Source organism: Parasteatoda tepidariorum, chromosome 2 (assembly GCF_982258835.1).
Source record: "Parasteatoda tepidariorum strain Cologne lab strain chromosome 2, Ptep-v5.0, whole genome shotgun sequence".
Taxonomy (NCBI): domain Eukaryota; kingdom Metazoa; phylum Arthropoda; class Arachnida; order Araneae; family Theridiidae; genus Parasteatoda; species Parasteatoda tepidariorum.
Genome location: NC_141756.1, coordinates 31,047,532 through 31,070,005, shown reverse-complemented (window position 1 = coordinate 31,070,005; position 22,474 = coordinate 31,047,532). Strand labels below are relative to the sequence as shown.

At 28.8% G+C, this 22,474-nt stretch overlaps 1 protein-coding gene across 1 annotated transcript; it reads right to left on the bottom strand.

The window, feature by feature from the left end:
* Positions 1 to 10,133: 10,133 nt before the first annotated feature.
* On the bottom strand, positions 10,134 to 22,435 carry LOC107440884 (solute carrier family 25 member 3). Its single transcript, XM_043050950.2, has 8 exons — positions 22,297 to 22,435; positions 22,042 to 22,207; positions 20,112 to 20,236; positions 19,001 to 19,180; positions 18,745 to 18,926; positions 13,334 to 13,506; positions 12,933 to 13,043; positions 10,134 to 10,611 (listed from the first exon to the last, which is right to left on the bottom strand). The coding sequence occupies exons 2-8, from the start codon at positions 22,190 to 22,192 to the stop codon at positions 10,448 to 10,450; spliced, it is 1,086 nt and encodes a 361-aa protein (XP_042906884.1). The 5' UTR covers positions 22,193 to 22,207; positions 22,297 to 22,435; the 3' UTR covers positions 10,134 to 10,447.
* Between the last annotated feature and the right edge of the window lie 39 nt (positions 22,436 to 22,474).

The window sequence follows — 22,474 nt, the reverse complement described above, 5'->3', positions numbered from 1 at the left end:
TTTTGAACGGAGCAAACAATATGGCGTTTCTCATGTAGTTAAAAGTGGGTCAACTAAATCTTTGAATATATTAATATAGAGTCGAATTTAACCACTGACATGGCAAGAAAAAGTGTTGCATATATTAATATTACGTTAAACTCTTTTTATGATATTAATTGGAATAGCTTATTAATTGCAAATGATTATGAAAACTTTTTGTATATATGATTGAGAGAATTTGTATTTAATATTTACCATATAAATTGTATTTATAGTCTGGAAATCGGAAATTTGTGAATTTTATTATTTGGAAAAAGTTATTTCTAATTTATGTTTAATTTTTGTTAAAATATGTATATTATATTAAATCAATTTTTTTTATAATATTGAGACAACTTATTAATTGTAAATAATTATGAGAATTTTAAAACAAATTAAAAAGTTATGTAAGAAGCATGAATAAAGTCAGGTAAATTAGTGAAAATTATAAAGCATTTTAGATACACGTTTTTAAAATAGCTCAAATTAATTAGTAAATTTACTAAAATGATAGGAAGTAAAAAAAAAAAAATTATGTAAGCAAAAGAGTTGACAGGTCTTAAAACATATTTACAACCGAATTATGAAATAAATATGGATGACTTGAATGTTACGTTCACTGCAACAAATAGAATATTACTATGAAGGTAATTTAAAAAATTTTTATTTAGACTGTCAAATGCAAATTTTATTCTATAAAAAGTGATAACAGTAACATTTGCCAAAATAAAAGCTGTATAACTAAATATGCATACATACATTAAAGAATTAAGTTTCTAAATTAAAAAATTTCTTAAAAATTTGAATTATATTTATTTGCAATGCATGTGAAATTAATATTATTAAATAAGTAAAATTTAAACATCTATGTGAATACATAGATTAATAAATATGAATGTTAAATAAAAGTTTATGTATGGGATAAGTGTGTTTTAAAGAATTCTAAAAAAATTCATGTTCCACTTTCTTATCGAATAAAATAGGAATCTGAGATTTTTAAGATAAATTCATATATAACACCTAAAAAAAATTGTTCCTCTCACATTTTAAAATGAAAATTAGAAATTTAAAATTCTAAAATAATTTAGCTATTCTATATATTAAAATTCTGGAAACTAAACATAATATTGACCCTTTTAACATATCACTACACTGTACTATGATAACACTACACATTAATATAGCACTACACTACTAACGTTAAGAAATAATCTAATATTATTATTAGATAATAGATACCTTATTATCTAATAATAAGGTAACTTAATTTTCTCAAATAATTAATGCATAAAACTATAGTTAAAAGCTAATTAATGATGATGTTGACAAATATAAACAAGATAAAATCTCAAGTCAAAATAAATCTGAGTTTAAACTAAAACTCTGTGCAGATTTAAAATTAAATAAGTTAGTTACATAATTTACTCCTATTTAGTAGTTAAAAACTAAAGCTTATGAGAATTAGCATCAATAATCAGAAAATCTTAAGCAAACAAAGTTTACAATAACTACAAATTTTATCATCAGATATAATTAAATAAACAGACATATTAGTATTGATAAATACAATCTAATTATAGATAAAAAATTAATTACAAAACGTTTTAAAACAATGCATGCCTATCCATAACTAAAGAAAAAAAATAAATGTAGGTCAAGAATATGTAACAAATTCTAAATAAAATAAGACATTATTTTAAACATGAAACAAGAGTTAAAAATATTGACGCTTAGATTTTTATACATCAAAATTAAAGATAACTTGACCATTTTGAAACTTTTTTTTATAGCATTTAATGCGCTTAACTCGTAAAATCTACTGATACCCCGTATAAAGAAAACTACTTAAATTAGGAATAAGTCCCTTAGAAGCGCTATATAAATTTATTTATTTCAATAATAAACTAAAAATCTTGCCGTCCTAAATTCACATAGGAAATGCCATTGAAATGGTTCGTTCGAAAAATTGTTTGGAACGCGTTTGGAAGGAGGCGGGGTTTGACGTCATAAAATACGTCATCACTGTCCCTGTCTATTAGAATCAGGGTCTCATTTTCTCTCGACAGCAATCGGAAGTGCGTCAACTGCGTTGTGAGAATAGCCCTGATAAATTTTCATTTTTGTTAAAGGAGTGCACATTATATTGCACCTTTCTAATATTAGATCATATCTTTTTGCTACCTGGGTCAGCGCCAAAGAACACGTCTTAACACTCCTCCTTACTATTCATCCTAACTATTAGCAGATTTACATTTTTTTCCAACGTCATTAATCACAGCCATTTAGGACAAAAATCACAAATAACTCAGAAGAATTTTTTCCCCAGCAGATTATCGATGCCAAGCATTACTGGCTGCGGTCAGTGTGCGGGTGGGTGAAAATTGTGATGGCATGTCTTCAGATCATCTTCGGGGATGTTTCTCAAACCGTCGCTAATAGCCCATTGTGCAGCTCATGTATGACGTAAATAAACTACAAAAAAAAAGAAAAAAGTAAAGAAAAGAAACTGAAGACGAAAAACAGATGGAGCAAATTTGTTGTGAAAAATGTCTTATTAATTCTCGTGAAATTTTTAATGAAAATATATATATATAGTATATATGTTACATTTAGAAAGACCCTGGCCTTATGATAAATACAGCTTTATTTTAAGTCACCCCTTGAGCCATTAAGTTTGAGTTTTAGAACGTAAAAGATCCGATCATTATATTAAAAGTTATTCAGGTGGTTCGATTATTTTTATGTGCTCTGTAGATAATTAAATGATATTTTAAAGGTATTCAATATATAACATATATTCAATATATAACATATATTCAATATATAACAATTTTGTTAAAAATTAATTTAAAAAATGAAAAATAGTTGTAGCAGACAGTCCCAACACAATTTGTAGGTTTATAAAAATTTTTATGAATTTATAAATTAATCCTCTACCCCATAAATTAATTCACTGCTACTAATATACTTACTCGTTGTTAATATGCTTATTCACTGATCTTAAAGCTGTGTTAATCTTAAACATGAAACTTAAAGCAATTCCCTCTTGTTTGTTGAATGATTTAGAGAAGTCATCCTACTTGGAAAATGCGGGGCTTTTACTGCTGTACACTTTCATTTCCAACTTTAGTAAAACTTATACATAAAGAACTCTAATTATAAAGAAAGTTAATCTAATAATATGCAATTAAAAAAACTATAAATTCATTTTTCTAACGAATAATATTATTAAAAAATAATCTAACTATTATATCTGGTCTCTTACGGTGCCCCTCCAACATTTCACTTCGGGTTATCACTCATTGTGAGTGGGAGACAGTGGGTATTTGTTCCACTCGATACTTAGCTATAGTTAAACTAGGAAAAAAATACCTTATCTTTTGAAACAGAATTTTCTTTTTCAGAAAATTACTGAATTCTCATAAAGTTTAAAATATTGAATCCTGCGAGTAATACGCTATATGCCTGAACAATGCTAATAATTAGTGAGCAGTCCCCAAGTCTGTTTTATTAAAAAATGTTGAATCGAAAATCCTATTTTTTAATTCTTTAAATCAGCCGACCGGCATGTGTAGGGATTAGTGAACTGCCCTTGCAACAGAAAGGTTCTGGGTTCGAATCCCGGGCAAGGCATGGATGTTCTTTCCTTCTCTGTTCTATCTGTCCTAACTGTGGAAGCAACGCTGGCCCACCTAATATGGTGCTCCTGAAAGATTGGCCAACAAATCTGTCCTTCAGCTGCCTGTATGACCTAGGTCAGTGTTCCCCAACCCCCGGATCAAATGGTACCGCGCCGCCCATTTCATTGAAACTGAATTTAAATTCCTAGGTTTATACCCGAAATTAAAAATAAATCCCAGCCCCCGAAGGTAGTGACATAAATTTTTTAATGTTTTAAAAAGTAAAAAAAAAAAAAAAGAAAGAAAGAAAACCGCTGCAATTATTTTCTTTTTCAATTAAAAAAAAAATCAATCATCATAACTGTAAATATCATAAATAAAGCACGAAAGCGGAGCGAGAAATTTCCATTGGAACTAATGAAGAGCTTCGTCTTCTCTCACGATCGTGACTGATTGATTTAAGTAAGTTAAAATGTTTAATCACTTTATATTTATTATTGGTGTAACTGTATTTTATTTTGAAGGCATGTTTAAATACAATTAAATTAAAAAATCTAAATAATCTGAAATATAAACAATCAACGTCCCCCTCCCGGGCCGCAGTAAAATTATCAAATGTTGACAGGTCCGCAGTGATAAAAAGGTTGGGGGAACACTGACCTAGATCATTATCCAGGTGGCATTGGGTGGGGGGGGGAATCCTTTAAATCAATAATCAGCATTTGCATTCGTTGAAAATGGGATGCTAAAAAAAAAAAAATTAGAAATATCTAAAACAGCACAAAATATTTCTCAATAGGAATATTAGTACAACTACAACCCGGGCTACTTTTTCTAGCACAGTTTTTACCTTCAATTTATTGGAAGGTTTCTTTGAGAAGCCCTTAAACAGGAAGGAAATCTTAGTATAAAAAAGTAGGTAGGGAGCACATCTATTGATTGCTCTTTTACTTTTTGAATTTAAAAATTTTAAATTTAAATCATAAATATATAATTGATACTAAACATATAATCATAAATATATAATTGATACTAGTAAAGCTCAATTGAATAAAAATCAAAAATATGAACTTAATATTAAGAAATTGCTACTATAGATCTAGATTTTTTACATAGATTTGGATTAATCTCGAGAAATAAAAAAACGTAGCTTCTGTGAAATTTAATAATTATTTTTTTGTCTGTATGAACATCATGGGTGTAAGTTGGAAAAAAGGCCAAGACTGAAATACCAAAATATCTAAGAAAGCTTTACCATAATACATCAAGTTTAGATACTATACAAAAATTATTTATTCATCTCTCTTTTGAGAAAATAACAGGACATAAGAAAGTACACCAATAACGTAGACCTAAAAATATTTTTAAGTAGTAGAGAGTAGACCTAAAAAATATTTTTAAGGACAGAAAAGAAAAATTTCGATTTCCGTCTTTGAGTCAGTCTTGTTTCCGTCCTCGGACATTTACGAAAGACCGAAATCCGTCCTGGGGACGGAAGACTTGCACCCATGATGAACATAGAATTTATGCTACAAATATGTTTCATTAAATGTTAAGATCATAACTTTTTCTTACAGCTCATTATCGCTTTGAAATCTAGTGATAATTCTTCTCGATATTCCGCTCTTATATGTTTGTTTTAAAAATAATGTGAAAATGAATAGATTCTTGACTTTAAGATAATGCGAAACAATTTGTTTTTTAAACGCATAATTAGAAATAGCGATGAGTTATTTAAAAAAGCGATATTTGTTATTTTAATTAGCGTGAATATTGAAAATAATAAAGCTAACGTTACGAATTTATTTTTCAAAGAAACGTACGGGTGGAGAGAAAAAAATTGGATCACAATGAATAATTTTTGATCTAATGATCGGATCTTCACGTTCTAAGGTTCAAGGGGGTGATCTAAAATATGTTAATTATTTAGTGCCAGCAGTATTTTAAATTAAGAGATCAGACACAAAAACGTTTTTTCTTTGTATAAAACATACCTTCTTTCTCGAACAGATTCGGTTTTCTGACACCCAAAATATAGTGGTAACCTTGTCCTGGGAAAAAGGGTGACTATAGTTTGGTCAAGACTGAGTTCAAGTTTGGAACCCTTAATGTTAATTTTACTTTTTACGTATTTCGCTATATCTAGCGAACTTTTTAAGCTAAGTGAAAGGTTCTTGCACACAATTAGCCTATCTAAAGATTATTCTAAGCAGAAAATAACCATTCAGATTGAGTGAAGATCCGATCATTAGATCAAGTTATTCAGGATGTTTGATTCTTTTTAGCACATAGTGGCACCCCCCCCCCCAAAAAAAAAAAAAACTCCAATTAATTCATTGTACAAAAAAATACGATTATCCGCGTCAAATTCTGCGGATGATGATATATTTCCGTTATTGAGGTAATCAATGTAACAAAAAATCTGCTAAGAAAGTGACTAATCGTATTCAGGAAACTCTTAAAAAGAAAGTCATTTTACCCACTTATTCTCACACTACAATATTTACTTGAACTGTTTCATGAAGAAAAAAAAAAAGAGCCAACAAATCCATCGCTTATAACATATACCCAGGGACTAATATAGGGGATAAGGACATTTAACTTTCCCGGGGGGGTTTTAGAAAAGCAACACGCTTTTGACAGACCGGTTTTACGCACAAAAAGTGGCGTTCGCGTCGTCGTAGTGATTATTTTCTGACATCCCCGCCGTACCTTTGCATTGCGCGTAATCAGTGTTGATCATTAAAAAGCAATTTAATTTAAATTCTAAAACTTTTTCATTTCCGTAAACCAGTATATTATTTTGTATATTGCTTAAAGATGTCTATTCATTACTTATAATTTATTTGTTTGTTTATTGAAGCTTTAAAAGCAGAGATCATTCAGATTACGAGCAATAGTTTTGGTTTTGTTTAGTTTTGGTTTTCAGAACTTAGATTAATTAAAACCGAAGGAAGGATATTTACTTATCCAACCATAGTTATTAGTTTGAAGCGTCTGGTTCTATTATAACTGGAGTATAGATGCTTATATTAGCATTTTTTTATATTTAAAAATATGATTTAACAGAAGGAGTTCGAAACTAAAATCCTTTGAATTTTATAAGTTTATTATTATTGTTTTAAAATTGTAATAATTAAAAATGCACATCAATGACACATTTTTTTAAAGCCATGCAACTGTAAATTTGTTAAAATTTCCGATGAGAATTAAAAATAAAAATCTTTTTCATGAAAATAATTATAATATATGTATATATATATATATATCAGTATCAAAATCTCCCAATTCATTACTTAATGTCCGCGTAAGACTATGTACCTTGCTAATTAATTGCCCACAATCAAATGCTCTTCATTTTGTTTTGATTTACAAGGAATATAGATAAAATAATTCATAATTTATGTAAATATTTAAGCATTGCTGCCTTTATGAATGTTTTTTTAAGAAAATAATCATATTTTGCGTTACACGTAAAGGGAAACCACGAAAATATCTTTCAGATTGCTTGACGCTTAAGGAGTTCCAGCGAAATGCTCAGTAATCGTATTGAATTTTTTTTATATAATAAATAATTTTTTTACCGTCTTTGACAGACAGTCAATTATTTCGGTGAATATAGCGAGATGCTCTTCATATTTTTTGTAATTTTTAACTCATTCCAAAAATCAAAGTAACGTGCAATTTAAATATCGGCGTAAAACAATGTTTATAAAAGTTATAAAAATAATTTATTTTAACCAAGATTAAGTTGAAATTAAAGTAATAAAATTTTGCGTTACACGCAAAGGAAAACCTAGAAAATGTTTTTCAGATTGCTTGGCGGTAATAGGATTTCAACTAAATGTTCATCTTTATCTCAATGAAATTATTTTTTTTATAAGCAGCCATTTTTTATTATTAATCAGGCCTAGCCGTTGTGGTTCGAAAGATCAGGAGTCTCCTTGAAGTCAGGCTAACCGTGGGATGTTTTCCTCAAAATGTAACGTAAATGCGGGCTAGTTCCATCAAGAAGTCCAATATGGAGGCAAATTTCTCTCAATACTTTATAAAGGACTTTCCCTGTCTTTTGGATAAGATTTAAAATTGAATTTACGGAGTTAAACACGAGTAGGCGTAAGCACATAATTAGGTCGGCTGTTCGACGACGGTTATAAAATTATGAAATAGATAAGGTATCAACTTGCTGAATATAAACGAAAAGCTCTTCTTCTTAACTCAACCAGTAAAACAAAATAAGCCACAATTTAAGTATCGAATTACAATTATATACTTATGAAAGTTATAAAAATAACCTGTTTTAAATAAAATTAAATTATCAAATTTTACGTTACATGCTAAAGAAAACTACAAATGCGTTTTTCAGATTGTTTTTTATCGGTAATAGGTATTCCAGCTAAATGTTCATTATCTAAAAGAAGTTATTTTTAAATAATCAATAATTTTTTTTCTTCCCATCCTTGATAGATGGCTTAACATCTTTGTGAATATACGGAAACGTCCTTATTATTTTTAATTCAACCCAGAAATCAAAATTACTCATAAGTTACTTGGAGTACAATCATAATCATTAAAGTTATGAAAATAACTTATTTCAATTAAGACTAAATAGAAATAATCAAATTTTGCGCAAAACCGCAAAAAAGTCTACTAGATTGCTGAACGGTAATAGGATTCTAGCTAAATGTTCATTATCGCAATGAATTATTTTTTCAACAATTAATTTTTTTTATCATCCTTGAGAGACTAATTGTCATATTAGTTGATGTTGTGAAACATTTTTTACTTTTAACACGACCCAGAAATCAAAGTACCTTGCAATTTAAATATCAGAGTAAAATCATGTTTATAAAAGTTTTTGTAGTAACCTATATATTATTTAAAATTAAATTAAAATTTAGACAAATCAAATGTTTCGTTAAATGCAAAGGAAAACCACGAAAAAATCTTTTAGATAACTGAACAATAATAACATTACAGCTGTATGTTCATTATCGCAATGAATTATTTATTTAACCATTAAGTTTCGTATCATCCTTGACAGACAAATTGTCATCTTAGTGGATGTTGTGAAATACTTTTCTTATATTTTTAACTTTTAACACGACCCAGATATCAAAGTAACTTGCAATTTAAATATCAGAGTAAAATCATGTTTATAAAAGCTTTTGTAGTAACCTATATATTATTTAAAATTAAATTAAAATGTGGACAAATCAAATGTTGCGTTAAATGCAAGGAAAACCACGAAAAAATCTTTTAGATAACTGAACAATAATAACGTTACTTTGTGTGTTCATTATCGCAATGAATTATTTTTTTAACCATTAATTTTCTTATCATCCTTGACAGACAAATTGTCATCTTAGTGGATGTTGTGAAATACTTTTCTTATATTTTTAACTTTTAACACGACCCAGATATCAAAGTAACTTGCAATTTAAATATCAGAGTAAAATCATGTTTATAAAAGCTTTTGTAGTAACCTATATATTATTTAAAATTAAATTAAAATTTAGACAAATCAAATGTTTCGTTAAATGCAAAGGAAAACCACGAAAAAGTCTTTTAGATAACTGAACAATAATAACATTACAGCTGTATGTTCATTATCGCAATGAATTATTTTTTTAACTATTAATTTTTTTATCATCCTTGACAGACAATTTGTCATCTTAGTGGATGTTGTGAAATACTTTTCTTATATTTTTAACTTTTAACACGACCCAGATATCAAAGTACGTTGTTATTGAAATAGAGGAGTAAAATCGTACTTTGAAAAACTTTCTGAATGAAAATAATTAGAATTTCCATTACACACAAATGAAAACCAAGAAAACGCTTTACTAGCAATCTAATTGTACGCTAACAGGCTAGCTTGGAATGTTTACTAAAATGTTCTTTATTTTATTTATTTATTTATTTTTTGTAAGTACATAAATTGTGTGTTTTATTTTATTTCAAATATTTGAATTTCAGAATGATATAAAGAATTAAATTTTAAAAACATATTAGTTTTTTTTTTTTTAATTTTACGAATTATAAATCTTTAAAAAAATCTGGAAAAAAAAATGTGTCATAAAATTTGCGAATTTCAGATTTTTCTGGCAAAGAGACTGAATGTTATCAATTATTATTAATCATTACAACTTATAAAAATCAAATAAAAAAAGGAACAAATTATGTACAGCTGCAATAAACAAGCACCGCAGTTCACTAGAGGGCGTGGATATAGAGTACAAACTAGTTACTAGACCAGTGATGTCAACGTTCACCGTGACGTCCGTTTGGTCGAGTGATTGATCTTTCTGCCTTTATATCTATGCATATACCACAGTAAATGAGGAAATAGTCGCCGAAATTTGCAAGAAGTCCCCACTTTAAAAATTGTTGCTTTCCTGGCCAAAATGTCTATAGTCGCCTAAAATAAAAAACAATCGCCAGTGAAAGATTACTTTAATGATCTGTTACAAACACCATAAAACAAAACTCTTTCCAGAATAAATATTTATTAAACTCAATGGATATTGAGAATTGCCAGACATGATCACAATCAACAATGAAGTATAAAATGAGTAGAATGACAAAAAAAAAAAAAGATATGAATTTATTGAACCTTTTAAAAACTAAAGACTTTTTACAATCTTAAATATACCTCTTCTAAGCGTGATTAAAAATACAATGTATAAACGTTGGAAAAAAACTATACACACAAATATTGCGATACTAGTTTTTGAACAATTTCATTTTGGAAAGGTGAATTGAATTTTAAATTAATATTCCTTTTTAATTACATTCTATTCAGATTATTTTTGGTGAGCTTCTAATTTCTGTTTTAAGCTTTCTGGCATCTGGGGTGGGGGAGGTCTGGGCAATCTCAGCCAGACTTTGACTGCATCATAGATGAACCACTGCAATGCGGTCAATGTACCAATCATAATTATTCTAGGAGTCAATCCCTTCCATAAACCTAGAAAAGAAAAGAAAATCTTACTCAAAACTTTATAAGTATTAAACAAAAGATTCCATAGCAATTAGCCTCAATATTGGTACCGAGAAACCGACATTGGGATGTCTAGATTTTTTATGTTTGATCTTAAAACGGCCTATATTGGCTGAATAATGAATATAAAATATTGGGTGAATCTGACAATTATATATATGGACGATATCTGCCATAAGATATCGGGCAATTAAAATAATCTATATAGGGCCAATATTGGAAAAATAACGGTCCTACAAACCCTTATTGAAGTAAGATTCGTGAATATCGGTACAATGAGGGTGCAAGTTATTTTTCTGCTAGGTTTGTCATTGATTTTAATATCGGTTCAAAAGTATTTGCACATTTTCACAAGATGGTTAGATAGCTGCTTAAAAAGTAAAAATGTTACTTTTTCAGGTTTCTCACTCAAATAAAAAAAATATATATAAATAAAATCAAGAACTTCTCAATGACTTTCAAGGAGCTAAAATCAAATTTTTCTAAGACATACTTAGTATGTTAAAATACATGTCAACCAGTTTCTAAAATTATGTTGAAGCAGAAATTTTAAATTTTACAGGCACAATACTTAGTTGATAAAAATATATATTAAATTCATCAATTTTACATTGTTTAATAGTTGTAGCACTGCTTATTACGTGTAGCCCACAACTAACAATGCAAATTGTTTGATAGTTATATTGGCTTCAATTCAGTTTTGAAAACTTATCCAAAAATTTCTAAATGTAACTAGCTTACTTGTCAACTTTTAAAACTGTGACCAGTAAAACATTATGAAAAATTTAATGATTATTATAAATAATTGTAAACTGCCAACCTGCAGCATATAAAATGATTTCATCAATCATGTAAAATGATTGTCGCTTTCATACTCTGGACCGACAGTATGCCAAATTGGGTTGTAGTTGAATTAATTATGAAATAAGCACCTTTAAGCACTTTTTTAAAAACATTATGCACCCTGTATTACACTACATAAGCATTATAATAAAAAATTGATAGAATCCAATAAGTAATTGCACAGATTTTAAATGTGAAGACTTCTTTTTAACTTGTTAAATTAATCTTCAAAAGAAAGTATACATAATTAGATAAAATATAAAAAAATATATCCATTTAGCATATCTGTTATATAACCTCTGAACATCAGTTATGTATTTTGAGCAACAAAAAAAATTTAAAAACCTATCGCAGTACAATATTTTACTGATAAACTAAAACTCAAAGCTTTTTTTTCATTATTCAAATTAAAATAATAAATCAAAAGCATGATTTTTGAAATTCTGTAAATATCCACTATGAATAATTTTTATATCATAAGTATAGGAATCGCGATTTGTTATATGTAAATCAAAATCATATGAAACAGGAAACAAGTCTTGCAGATCCCATAACTTCTATATCACAATGTGTGACTCACAAACTAAAACTGAAGTGCTGTGTTTCGTAAATCAGGACATGAATAGCAAACGATACACCAGTTAAAGTATAATTCGCGGAATCTGAAGGACTAAATTTTACTTATTTGAGGTAAAAATTAAAAGTAATGTAATATGGAAATTTTTTTATTTTGCACTATAATGCTTTCTTCTATACACTTTTTTTTTTTAATTGAATAACAGGAGAAACAGGACCACTTAAGAAAGCAAAAATATTGAATGGCACTAAATGTCAAATAGCAGTTAAGGAAGACCCCATTCATTCCTTTAATTGCTAATGTTGAGAAATTCAAAATTTCAGCACATATTTTGTAAAGTTGTAAATCAAGGTCAGTCACTCAAATCAGGTTTCAAATAACCCTGATTTTTTCAGGTGAAAATCTTTAAATTTCTAGGTCAGCAGTTTTACAAGAGAAATTAATGACATTTCAACAGTTTGGCAACAAAGTTTAGTCTAAAAAAAGTGGGTATAACGGATAAAATAAATTAATAGTAAGAAAAAATAAAGTTAATTAATAATAGTAATAATAATATAAGATAAAATAAATTAATAATAGTAAGAAAATTAGTAAAATTAAGAAAATCCAAGAAAAATATTCAAGCTTTTCGTTAAAATTCCCTGATAATTCCAGGTGGATGGCCAACTTGTAAGTGTAATTACAATAAATGAAAATTACACCCAATTAAATGATAGAATATACATAAATGTAAAGAAAAATCACAATTTTTATTTTTCTACTTTTACAAAAGCTTGGAATATGTAAAAATGACCACTTTTTGTATAAATTAACACAATTGGACAAACAAAAACAAAAAAGGTAATGAGGCACAGAAAAATAAAATTACCTTTCATGCCCAATTTCTTGGCTGCTTCAATGGCTGTACTGCCTTTTTCCTGATTAAGTTTTGATACGACAGTATCAGCAGGATGTGAAACAATAGCACAAAACACTCCAGCTGCAAGAGAAAAATATCTTAGAATTTACCAGACATCAAATCAATATTTTTTTACTTGTTAACTTAACAATTTTTCTAATAATTTATAATAGTTAACTAGTTAATAATTCTTAACGGTAGATGGTTAAACATGAAGAAAAAACTATCATCAGAAATAACATCCACTAAAGAACTTTTAGTGACATAGTCAGCAATTTATTGCAGTGTCTAAAAATCGTTTTTCTCTTCTTATTTTGAAATAGCTTTCTTAAAACAAAATCACATTACAAATATAACAAAATGATACTAACCAATGTATCCAGCAGCAAAAGTAACAATAAGCTGCTCAGACTTAGTACACTCATCTCTGGGTTTTGGTACTATGTGTTTATAAATAGCCTCAACAGTTCTTTCAAAGCATGCAAACTTCATCATGGTGTATGGAATCTGTCGCATCCACAAGGGAGATATTCCTTTATAGAATCTAAATTAGGAAATGCATCACTTTAATTCAATATTAGCATAAACAAAATTAAAGGTCAGGCAACAGTTTAATATTTTTTAATGGACTAAATTGCAATAAAATACTATGACTTTAAACCAGATGGAAAATTATATTCAATAATTAATTACCAGGCTTTTTTTAAACAGATAAAGTAAATCTTTTTAAAAAAGAATTTTGATAGGACAATTCTAAACACACACAATTATAATATATATACACACCTCAAAAAGTTCCTAGAATAGGTAAATTACAAATTGTTAAAAAATAGAATAATAATTTTACTTTATTGGCCTTCTAATTACATTCTCCCTCATCCACACACTTATCTCAACATTCATATAACTGTTCAATATATTCCAGGAATCCATTTTCTTAAGAGGTTCTTCAGTAGTTTTGTTAAATTTGTGATCATATACTCTGAAACCAACAAAATGCTGTGCTTCCAACATCATTTTCAGCCGAAAAATAGCTAAAAACCTGTTGGTGCTAGGTGAGGTCTGAAGTCAGTTAGGCCCACAGGAAAAAATTTGTAGAAAATGACTCCCTCTTACTCAAAAAACACTTCCAACACCACTTTCCCTTTGCTTTTGTCCAAGAGAAAAATCTTCCTTTTGTTACGTTTTCGCTTTTCATTCATTTTACTGACGTTTTGTTTCAGGATCGTAAAGGAAGCCCCACTTCTCATTATCTGTTATGATTTTCTTCCATTTGGAACCATGCGCAAACACAATGCATGATCAAATCTTGAAAAATACTAGGAACTACACTACTACAGAATTCCAGATGTGAGTCTTTGTTAGTAGTGCTGCCAACTGAAGAAAAAATATTTTTTCCTCCAATTAACACCTGCGTGAGTTTTGCTGTCCATTTTGGTAATTTATTAAATTTAAAAAATGGTAAAGGAAATTATTTTTTTGACACGATTATCAGATAGTTTTCATAAAAATTCAGCCAAGCAATAAAAAGAAAATTTTTTGGAAAAATACATAAAAGATTCAATTGTTGTATTTTAACCAGTATTTCTTTAACATAACCGTATTAACCATAGAAGTGAGGTACTTGTTAATGGTAACAGAAGGACAAAGAGTTCCAAATTATAAAATTCAATTTATAATAGCTAAAAAGCAGGGTTCCCACTCTTCCTTCCACAAAACAAGAATTAAGCACTCATGAGAACTTTTTTTGAAGAAATTAAGGACTTTTTTTGAAAACTTAAGGACTTTTTTGAAAAATTAAGGACTTTTTTGAAAAATTAAGAGCTTGCAAATCATCCTTTCTTATTTACTACTGAGGGAAAAAAATTATTTTTGAAAAAACCCCAGGTTCTTGAGATGGGCTAAAATTTTTCAAACCCTGTTTCGTAGGAATCTGTTTAATTTTTAGTACAATCATGAATTTTAAAAAATGTTATGCTTTCTATAAATTTACAGTCACTTATTACACATTGAAATATACAAATTAAGTTAAACCAAGATTTCAAGAAATAATTTTAGTTATGGATTCCAGTTAATTTGTTTGCTTTTTTCTTCCATTTTCTATTTTCTTCAAGATACTTCTTTTCTTAGCATCTTATTAATTCCTATAAGCAGATGCATTACCAGTTGAACTGATTTTCTTGAATTCTGTCAATTTTAAAGTTTACTGTGCATCTTCTACTTAGGTACCTTGAAACTGCCCCCTCCCCCAAAAAGAGCGCTATCTCTTCCATGTGCAATATTTCCATTGTCCACACAATTCTTTTCTTTTAGAATGCTCCACTCTTCTCATAGAGTAGACTATATTAATGAAAGAACCAATATATTAATGAAAGGACATGTTTCCTTCCTGCTTGTACCCGCCCCTTAACACACATTAATTTTTTGTTTCTCTAAGATGCTTTACCCTCAATGCATGATCTAATTCTATGCGATAAAAGAACTCCATTTTGTTTTAAAAATTTGAACTAAAAAATTGTTTCTATCAACCATAGTGATGCTAAAAAATTAAGGACTTAAAAACCTTGAACAAAAATTGAGTACTTTTAAGGGCCCTTATTTTCCAAAATAAAAATTAAGCAGTTAAGGATTTTTAAGGACCGTGTGAACCTTGGAAAGGCATTCTGAAATTTAAACCTACAATTAACAATCCCTCATTTAGCTACGAAGGCATTATAAAATTTAAATCTACAACGAAGTCTTATATAAGAGTTATCTGAAGTATTTTAGGATTCTCTAGTTTCTGCATAATTTGATCAAAGTGAATCCAGCATTTATCTCCTTTCTCCGGAAACATTAATATCCTTCCTTCATTATCATGCTTTCTCAAACAGAATATTTCTATATATTCATCTATATGAAGCATCTGCTCAACATAGTTTTTTTTTTTATGCCTCCTTTCCATTCTACTAACAGAAATAGCCCAACTGTTAATTACATTCTCTAGCATATTCTCATAGCTTGGTGTATTCGATTCTTCTATACCTTCACCTGTAACAGGGTGCGAAGTCAAATTATTCAACAAAAAATAAGAACCTTTTAAGCACTTTTCAAGATATAAATTATTTTTTTTAAGCGCTTTAAAAAAATATAATTAGGCAGGGTTGGAAAGCTTTTGACAATTGACAGTTTTATCTTGTTTTAACCGTCAGGTAAAAAAAAAAAACTTTTGGCATTGTTTTTTACTATTGTCAAAAATCAAATTTGGATCACCTAAAACGAATGGCGTTTTCTTACACTATGGACTGACAATATGCAGAAATAGATTGGAGTTGAATTAATTGTGAAAACGAATAGAACACTCTGAATTGTATCTTTTTGCATAATTCGAAGCAAAAATCAACATAGTAAAGGAAAAATCTCATTTTGAAAAAGGGAAAATTAAGCACTTTTTAAAAACACCCAATGAAAAAAGCACCTATAAGGGCTTTTAAAAAACAAAAATAAAAAATAAACACTTTTTAAAAACGCTACGCTCTCTGTGTAACATTTATAATAATTTATCTGCTCTTTTTAGAGTGAAATCCTTCCAGTTCAGAAGAAAAAAAAACTCACGATATTTAATAACATAATTTCTTACAGGTTTCAAACAGTGAGTGTTGTGTGTGTCAGGAAGAGAATTGGCATTACATTTTTCTGTAAGATCTTCTTTGATTTCTCTTTTATTCTCGTTATCCCTTTTTTTGAAATAAATGCCACTTTGAAATTTTGGGTATTCTTGCAGTAACTTTTGAAAGTCCTGCAGTTGTGACCCACCTTCCAGACAAGATAATTTCCTACACTGTGTCTTATAATTCCATCAACAGCCTCTTTCCTACGGCTTGAGGTGAAAGATCCAAGAAAGATCCTATATTGATTTAACGTGAATTCCAAATTAGTAAAGATTAATTAATAATAAGTAATTTTTGCTTAAATTGGTTAGCACCGAAACAGGTACGTTTCTGTGATCCATTTCATCACTTATAAACGTATATACAGTCACTTTCTCTTGTTTGTTCCAAACGTAACAAGTGAAAACCATCTCTTGTTGTCAATGAACAGCTCGGACCTCATTTTGCATTCTAATAGTAAAATTTTCTACGTATACAACCAGAGACTTTTCATTTGATTTTCTTATTTTTTATTTGAATCTTTAAGATGAAGGCATTCTTTAATTGAGCTTTCAAATCCTTTCTTTTCCTCCACAGACTTTTCTTTTCTGCGATTCATTGCTCCCATTTTAAACAATGTAAAAAAAATTTTCGCAAAAATCTGATATTTTGTATCAAAATTAATTTCAAACTTTGGTTAACAAACATATAGTTTTCACTATTCTGATCACATCAAAGAATTACAAAAAAAAAAAAAAAAAAAAAAAAAAAGGTTCTGTTCAAATATCATTTATATATAAGAATACTAACTTAAAATTTGTTTGTTTCACTCTAAAGATTCTATAAATATGCATTTAAATCAGTTTAAAGATAAATGTTCCTCATTGCCATATTTTTTCCTTACGTTAATATATTTACAGGGTTGCCATAGAAAAAAAATGAACAAAATAGTTGCTTTTAGTAGCCTAAAGCATGAAAATAGTAGCCAAAAACTAGGAAAATAGTTGCCTAATAAGAACAAAAATTCATCAAAAATATGACTAAAATTTTGTTAATGACTTAATTGTCATATACCATGATCCATTCAGTCAAGTTGGTGGCAAATATGATAATTTTCATATAAATGTTTATATATATATATGAAAAGTGATTATAAAAATTCGAAATTCGTGCATTGCAATACCGTTAAAAAAAATTTTTTTTTTTTTTAAAATAAAAAAAATCATGCAGAATTTTGTAGCAATAATCATTGAAAAGGTGATCGAGAAATGAAATAGACTTACAATGGAATTTCTGCAGATTGAACGAATTAAAAAGTGAAGACTCAAATTTGCAATTCAAAATTTTTAATTTTTTAAGAAAAAAAAAAAGTTCAGTGTTTTCAGGAACTATTTAGCAGGCCGCAGATATTTCACCAATTTATGCTTGAAAAAATAAAAAACATCTCTAGGAGTACGGAAAAGTCTCCCAATAATCTCCTTTTCTTGAAAATAGTTGCTTTTTTAGCCTTTTCAGGCAAAAAAAGTTGCCACAGTCGCCTCATGCCAAAAATAGTTGCATTTTAGTCGCCTGTGGCAACCCTGTATTTTCTGTCCTTCCGTAACCATTATAAAGCTACTAAAATAAATACCCATTAAATTTTAACTTTTCTTACTTATTAGTGAAATATTTATGCTTTGTGTATAAAAAAAAATGCTAATTTCTAGTCTAAATAGGTCATAAAGTGAGATAGTTGAAACATAGTATTTTGGTAATGGAAGGATAATCGTAATATCACTAAATAACAATTCACAGATAAAAATAATTTGTTTTCAAAATTACTTAAATGAAAGTTTTATTAGACACTTAAGTTAACCTATACATTATATATGGGAAATATTCAAATGACTATATGTAACAAAATTGAGATTTTCAACATTGCAAAATTATAAAGAGTAAACTTCGATCGTGATTTTCCGAAAATTTATAAAGTTAATTGGAAAAAAATCTGTTAAGATCCAAGAAATTCATATATTTCAGAAGATATGACAAGTGACCAAATTTTAATTTCAAAATTAATAACTGTTTGATACTTCATTAATAAATCTATTAATGAATGATAAAAATAACTAGTTAATCTAACAATGTTTAATTATAGACACACAAAATATTACCCCATTATTCCTTCATCTCTGTAAATTGCGGGTGCAACTTTACGCAATAAGGGAGAGCATCCTGGTTGAGTCTGGATTCTAACTTTGCAAGCTTCCATAGGGCACAGTGCAATATCTGCAAAGAACTCTGCAGATGCACTAGCAGCCAAGTAGAGAGAAGTTCTCCATGTGTAGGAGAGTTCCTGAAATATTTCTTTGTTAAAGCCAATCTTAAAACTAGTTTAAAAAACTAAGTAAAGAAAGAAATGAAACTTACTTCTCCGAGCATACCACTGTAGATTTTCTTGAAAACTTCATAGAAACCAAATTTTCCTAAACCTTGTAGAGAATAACCAATGGCAGTAGGTGCCCATCCTTTGCCAAGACCTCGCATACCATCTTCTTTGATCGTAACAGAAAAGCCATTGAAGATACCTTTGTATTTTGCAGGGTTGGTCTAAAAGTAAAATTTTTTTAATGGCATTACCCAAACATGGCTAAAAACAAAGCTTTGAGTTCTTAATTTTGTAACTACGTTTTGAGTACTTTTGAAAGTCAACCTTCTACACACAATTAAAAAAGAACATCCATGTAAATATAGATTTTCTCAAAAATGTCCAAACTAACTTCTTGCTTTTCTTTGCATTAAAATAAATGGTTATATACTAGAGTAGGCCAAAAAATAAATTTCTTGGAAAAGTGACACATAATAATAATAAAACATTTGTGTTATGCATTTAAATTTAGAGGAAAAAATACTAAAATAAATAAATGTTTAGGTCGAACAAGACTTTCAAAGTTTGATAAAAAAGGACAAAAAGTCCAATTTTAAAAATGTTTATTGAAGTATTAATATTATTAATGTGTTCAATACCATTCACGAGTGTTGCGTGTCATAGATATACTTTACCAAGTCCTTAAACTATGCATCTGTATCATGCAATTGTACATTCTTTAATCAAATTTCTCTTGAAACAAGTACTACTTTCTTTCACCAATCAAAGTATATCCTTCCCACACTTGATTTGAAATCAGCGTTTAATTATCAAGGTTGCAAATTCTTGACTAATCAGCTGCACATTTTTAATAATTAAAGTTACAATAGAAGGTGTAATAGGCTTCATAAAACAACTTAAGATGCACCACACACTGTACGATGAAATCGTACAAGCTGGTAGGTATGAAATTCTAAAAAAAGTTTTTTTAAAACACAAACGCAAATTTACGTCAAGAAAAGATAATTATAACATTACAATTCACTTTGAATATCATTGCAAATCTTTGACTGAAATTAAAGTTTTAGATCTTATGATTTATGATAATTTTTTTTAAAAACCTAGATATAAAATTCTGAAAATGCAGAAGTAGGAATAGAAATGGTTTCATACCTGGATTCGACATTTGACTAAATCTAATGGAACTACAGCAGTGTGAGTAATACCACAACTAAGTATACCTCCAAAGCCACAAAGAGCATAATATTTCATACTACCATATTCACAGCTGTCTCCTTCTGAAAATTTTAAAAGATTGTGAAATGTGCACAAATAAAAATTTAAAGCATAAATTAAATAAATATGAACAGATCTGTGACATAATTAATGATAGTAAAGAAACAATAACAATAAGTAAAGAAGAACTTAGAATATTTTATTATATGTACCATACAAAATTAGTTTTGAAATATAATTAAATATCAATGTAAGTCCTGCTTGCAGGGGTCTCAAGGTTTTTCTGAAAGGTATCTATTTTCTGAAAATTTAGACATAATTTGTGAAAATTAAAAATTATATTAAAAATCAACACAAAAATATAGTAAAAATATAGATTTATCGTTTCTTATGGGATACAAAAATTAAATTTTAAGAAAAAGTATTTTGTGAAACTACAGTTTTTCCTAAAGTTGGATTTGTGAATGTACCGATAAATGGTAGTAAATTTGGCTTGCACAGACCCCTGGCCTGTTATGTGCAAAAGCAAGTTCTATTTTATATATAACTTTACTGAAACAGGGTCAAAAGAATTTTTCAACGCCCATATGGTACCACCACCTGAAATATTTCTGTATAAGTACCTATTCAATTTATAAGGTTTTTTGAAATGCAAAATTTACATTTTGAATAGAGATTTGATTTTCAAGAATTCAATTCAATCAAGAATTCAAAAGATCAACAGGTCAGAAAGTAGCAATTGAAAATTGATCAAATAATAAAGTAATGTTAGTAAACATATTTCTATGAAATTAACAAGCATACCAACTAATATTGACATTCTAAAGTTATAAAAATAGACCATTAATGACCAGAAAGACTTTTCATCATACTTAGACCTTTTGTGAAACTTAATACTGTCTACTCCTGTGCTTAAAAAATGTTATTTGCCAAAGAATTGCTGCAAGTTATACCCCTAAAGTTGGTCTTCTGTGATAATTTTGGCATGCTATTGCCTAATTACAGCTAGAATTTGGAGATTGATGGCGTAGGTATCGTGCGGCAATTTTCCCTTCATTATAGACTAATATTTCACCAATCAGGTTTTAACCAGGTTCTGCCGTGAGAAAGGTCTCACACTCAACTCTACAAAATTTAATTTAATTAACTTAGGCAACACCATCAGTTCACTCTCATTTAATTGCACTCAAATTTTGTAATTGCTTCTTTGTATTAAGAAAATTTTTACTAGGTTATTTAGCATTGTTTCAGAGCCATAATACAGTGTTGTTCTACAATTAAATGACAGGGATAGTTCCATATCGTGATCTGTCATGCCAACTACAATCACCAAGGTGCCAAATAGATTACTTGCAAACTTTTAAAAAAAATAACATAGATGTTTGCCCAGGAGTGGCCAGAGTAACACCTTCCAGGTTGGTCCTTTTCTGTGTTGTATTTAAAATTTTTCGTGGGCCACTGCCCAGAAGTAACCAAGACTTTGCGCTTATTCTGCCACAGATCACAATACAGAAATATCCCCTAAATGAGAACGATTCTTTTACATGAAAACAAACGCACATCACATTCTGACTAAAATTTATAAACTTAATCTTTAGAACCCTAAAAATAATTGTAAATTCAATTTTTTTTTCTTCTAAAACTTAATAACGAATGAAAAAATAAAAGCAGTAGCTGGTATATTCAGACCTCTGAAATAAAAGAAATTAAAACTACAAAACAGTATATTAATTTAGTGCAGCTAGTTAACAATAAGCGGCCTTATCTATCAGTGGTAGTCAGGACTCGGAAATAATTATTTACCCAAATCCAATGAAGTGAACATATGAAGAGAAATTTAATAAACACTAAAATAAATGTAACTTACCAGCAGCAGCAGCGGCTGAGATAGTTCTGTTGGGTACAATAAAATTTGTTGGTTGAACTGCCCGACTTTCACCTTGAGCTGCTTCACAGCGGGCGAAAATTGGAGTTACAAGTTGACTATTTTTTGCCGTTTCAAAGAGTGAGGAAAACATGATTGGGCTTTTAGCCTGATTAAAATAAATACAAATAGTTCAATACAAAACAAACGGTTAAGAAATTATCAACTTATAATTAAGAACAATCTAAAGTTACTTACTAATGCCAAGTGGACTTCAAGAGAAAGAGAAAGTGAAAAAGTCAGACAGGCGGCGCAGGTGGTGTTGAAATATTACAGTTGTAGTTAAAATTTAAGAAATAGTTTTACTTCATCAATTAGTAAAACAGAATAAAGCTATTAAATTTTTATATTATAACTGAATAATACATTCGAAGTT